The sequence below is a fragment of the Ochotona princeps genome, chromosome 30 (genome assembly GCF_030435755.1).
Source record: "Ochotona princeps isolate mOchPri1 chromosome 30, mOchPri1.hap1, whole genome shotgun sequence".
Taxonomy (NCBI): domain Eukaryota; kingdom Metazoa; phylum Chordata; class Mammalia; order Lagomorpha; family Ochotonidae; genus Ochotona; species Ochotona princeps.
Genome location: NC_080861.1, coordinates 19,708,920 through 19,713,250, shown reverse-complemented (window position 1 = coordinate 19,713,250; position 4,331 = coordinate 19,708,920). Strand labels below are relative to the sequence as shown.

General features: G+C 53.1%; 1 protein-coding gene across 1 annotated transcript; it reads right to left on the bottom strand.

Annotated features, from left to right (window-relative positions):
* Positions 1-1,746: 1,746 nt before the first annotated feature.
* Positions 1,747-2,343, bottom strand: LOC131478354 (keratin-associated protein 5-5-like). The gene has a single exon (XM_058657224.1). It carries the CDS (start codon positions 2,341-2,343, stop codon positions 1,747-1,749), a length of 597 nt encoding a protein of 198 aa, XP_058513207.1.
* Between the last annotated feature and the right edge of the window lie 1,988 nt (positions 2,344-4,331).

Here is a 4,331-nt window from a genome sequence, read left to right as displayed (position 1 = left end):
GCGTCCCTAAGAACCTTCACCCCTAACTCCTGGGGGAGCCCAGGAATTAGGCAACAGCTGCCTGGCTGCTTGCTCTGCCATTGGCAATACAAGCTGACTTTGTCCTGGCAGCCCTCATGCCAGGGATGCGCTTTCTGTGTGTCAGGGAAGCTGACACAGGTGGGTGGGTCTACAACAATGCCTCCAACACACTCAGGCTGGGGTTTGCCACAGTTGCTGACTACTGAGGAATGACCGTCCTGAAAGGACTTCTCCACTTCTCGCCCACAAGTATACACATAGGCCCTGGGGACTGTCCAGCTGCTCCCTGAGTGCCTGTCTCACACACAGTGTCAACAGGCTCACTGCCCACCAGGCATCACTGGCCTACGTTTTCCTCTACTTCTTTTTTTTCTTAAAAGATTTCCTTCTTTTCACTTGAAAGCAGAGTTACAGAGAGAAGCAGATGCAAAGGAAAGATGCCCCATCTGCTCACTGACTCCAAGTGGTCCCAGTGGCCTCAACTGGAGCCAGGACCTTCCTCCTGCTCTCCCACACAGACTCTGCCTCCCAAGGCTTTGGGCGATCCTCCACCGATTTCCCAGGCTGCAAACAGGCAGATGGACAGCTGCAATGTGCGAATGCCTGGCTTGGCAGGAAGGGAAGGGGTTTCTGTGTATCATCTGAAGTGTTGTGGGTCCTATGCATGGAAACACTGCTTTTGTTTCTGTACTCACATGTATTCTCAGCTCAGGAAAAAATGCTCCTGTGGTTCCTTCAGTTTTCCGAATTTGGAAGACTTCTACGCATGAGTGCAAGTGATTGCCATCCTTGAAACATACGATTTGCTGAAAGTGTCAAACAGCCTCCCTCAGCACGCTTAGATTCTCTTTGTCAATGTGAGTGTTCACATGAGTTCAAACAGAGCAAGTGTATATCATAGCAAGCAAGGAGTTGGGGACATGAGCAGCTTGGCAATCATGGCCAGAATGCCCAGCCTCGGGTTTCCTGGCCTTCCAGGAGTGAATGAAGCCCCCAGAGGACCACAGGAACAGACAGCTGTTCACACAGCCAATCCCAGCTGCCTCCAGCTGGCAGTGAGCAGAGAACTGCCTTCATGAAGGAAGCAGGCACAGTCCTAGGAGGAGCATCAGAGTGCCAACCATGCTTGGAAGAGTAGGTTGTGCTGTCTCAGCTGCCATGCCGTGGGGCGTCATGGGCTGAGAGTGATCAGGGTCGAAGCCTGTGCCCACCCACGCCACAATGTTGGAAGGAAGCACACAAGTTTACATATTTCATTTGTAATCTTTATTTCTTGATTGGAAAGGGTAACCAAGAGAGGGAGAAAAAGAGAGACTCTTTCATCTGCTGGGTCACTATCCAGATGCCTGCAATGCCCAGGGCTGCATCCGAACAAAGCCAGAGGAAAGGAACTGTGTCTGAGTTGCCAACATGCTGGCGTGTGAGGGTGCCCAAGCACTTGGGGCATCCTCTGCTGCTTTCACAGGCCATTATCAAGGAGCTGCCTAACCAGTGGAGCAACCGGGACCAGAAGACATGTCCATAGAGGGAGGCTAGGAGCACTCCAGGTGACAGCCTCACTGCCTACACCACAGCCTGGGCCTGGATGTCTCAGTCCTGGATGTCACTGCATGCCCACAGGTCATCCCTTAGGCAAGCGTGGCTCAGCTGGTCTAAGGACAAATCATGGACACAGTAGACTCTCAGTGGGTGGTGGTAACGCCCCTGAAGACTGTGACTGGAGCCTCAGATCTTGCACTGGCAGCAGATGGGCTCACAGCAGCAGCACTGTGAGCAGCAGGGCTTGCAGCAAGACGACTGACAACAACAGGGCTTGCAGCAAGACGACTGACAACAACAGGGCTTGCAGCAAGACGACTGACAACAACAGGGCTTGCAGCAAGACGACTGACAACAACAGGGCTTGCAGCAAGACGACTGACAACAACTGGGCTTGCAGCAAGACGACTGACAACAACTGGGCTTGCAGCAAGACGACTGACAACAACAGGGCTTGCAGCAAGATGACTGGCAGCACCCACACGAGCCACAGCCACACTTGCTGCCCCCACACGAGCCACAGCCACCCTTGCTGCCCCCACACGAGCCACAGCCACCCTTGCTGCCCCCACACGAGCCACAGCCGCCCTTGCTGCCCCCACACGAGCCACAGCCGCCCTTGCTGCCCCCACATGAGCTGGAACAGGAGCAGACGGGCACACAGCAGCACACGGGCTTGCAGCAGCACACGGGCACACAGCAGCTGGAGCCACAGCCCCCACAGCTGGAACTGCAGCCCCCACAGCTGGAGCCACAGCCCCCACTGCACCCACAGCAACCCATGCTTCTTGAGCTGGAGGTGGTGGTTGAGGTTGAGGTCAGAAGAGCAGGTGAAGAGGGAAGTGTAGGTGTGGACACTCCTAGGCCAGGACCCTTTATATACCTGCCCGGCTCAATGGTGTGCTGGGCACGTGCCACTTCCCTGTTGACCATTTCCTCAGGCTCATGTGTTCATCACCCGTCCTCTGTCCACTGACACTTGTTGCCTTACTCAATCTGACCTCTTCCTTGTCCTCGTTGGACTGCACACTGTGTCCCTACGAGTTCCTGCTTTCCCCAGCAGTCCCCTGCTTCCGGTGCTGCACACACTAGAGCTGGGACAGTAGCAGGGCCCTGGGGCCTCTCCCCTGCACCTGTCCCATCATGGGGACTTTCTCTTCTCGGTGCATTCTGTTGCTCTCTGTGCTGTAGCTTGCATTTGCATGTGGCTCCTGCCTCTGACAAGGGACCTCACACAAACCTTGCACTCTAGAGGAGATGAGTTTTTAGGGAAAGGATTCTGGTCCACCTGCTCCCACTTGGCAATCAGCATCTGGGCCTGACGTGCACTCTCAGGCAATCACAGGGGACTTTGGCACACACACACGACTACTGCTGCTGCTGCACAATTACACAAGAACCAGACTGCTCTAAGACGGCACGAGCAAGGGTATCGGGGCCCACCCCGCCAAGTCACCACACCACAGCAGAGGGCTCACCTCAGGGCTCCTGTGACAGCTGACTCTTCTCTGCACCTGGGATGGATATGGGGCCAGAGGATAGGCTGCATTCAAGGACGCTCCCCGGATCCCACAAACGATAGGCCTGTGCCCTCTGACCTGGCAAAGTGTGCTTTCCATAGGTGAGCATGGACGCTGAAGGCCAGCTGCAGGACGACAATGTGGGAGGAAGGCTAGATGCATTGACCAGAAGAACAGCAATTGCCACAAGCCTTGCTCACCTGAGCACGGATGGATAGAAGGCAGGAAGGAGAAATGAGGGGCCCTCCCCCTTGATCCTGGCTGCTTACTCTACCCAGGGCTTGGGCCTCAGGAGCTGGGGGGACATTGTGTGTGCTGCTGGCTTCCGTTCTGTGCATATCAAATGCAGGTGGCATTGAGGGCTGGACTGAGGGCTGTCAGAGAGCTGGTACTGAACATAATCTTCTACTTCCACTCATGCAGAGAATGAAAGAAAAAGAAAACAGGGAAGGAAGGAAGGAAGGAAGGAAGGAAGGAAGGAAGGAAGGATGGATGGAAGGAAGGAAACCTTATGCACATCTCTGATCAGCTGCCACTCCTGTTGGTTAGCATGGCAACCAGGACTGGGAGCGGGCTGGCCAGACAAGTGTTTCTACCCACCAGCATGTTTGCGGGCTGCATAGTGTGGCTGGTTGGTTCGATCTACGCTTCTACAATCATTGATGTTCAAGACCGAATGGGATGTGGTACGGACTGGACCAGTCAGCTGCACATACTAGCAAGCTAGTGGACGAGCGTTGGTGCGTGCCTGGTAGGTTTTATTACAGGTCTCTCCAATTAGGCTGCAGTTCCCACTGGTGTATGTGAGGGTCATGTGTGTGCTAGTCTGGGAGAAGTGTCCCGTGTCCACCACTCCTCAGCTGTTTATGGGGACCCTCTCTTCTGTTTTGTTGCCATTTGTGGGTTTTGTTTCATTTGCATATGGCTTGTGCCTCTGAATTTGATCACATTCAAACCTTGCAGTCTATATGACCACATCCATTCCTGGCACAATTAACCACAAATGGATAGTTTTTTTAAGAGGAAAGTATTTTGGTAGAATTTTAGTGTCCATATCCAGAATTAACACTGACTTGTAATTTACTAAATAAAGTGTTGGTTTCATATGACAGATTTGATTGATCGTTTGCACGTAAACATTTATGCAAGGTACCTGTTTGTTTTGACATACCCGTTTCTTTCTTGTAGCTGTTCTTTATTTTTTGACAGCCCCCATTTACGTTCTAGAACTCTAAGAGTAAGGGTATAGAT

Excerpts from the sequence above, each read along its gene's own strand:
- LOC131478354 (XM_058657224.1), bottom strand. The coding sequence starts at position 2,343 with ATGGGTTGCTGTGGGTGCAGTGGGGGCTGTGGCTCCAGCTGTGGGGGC.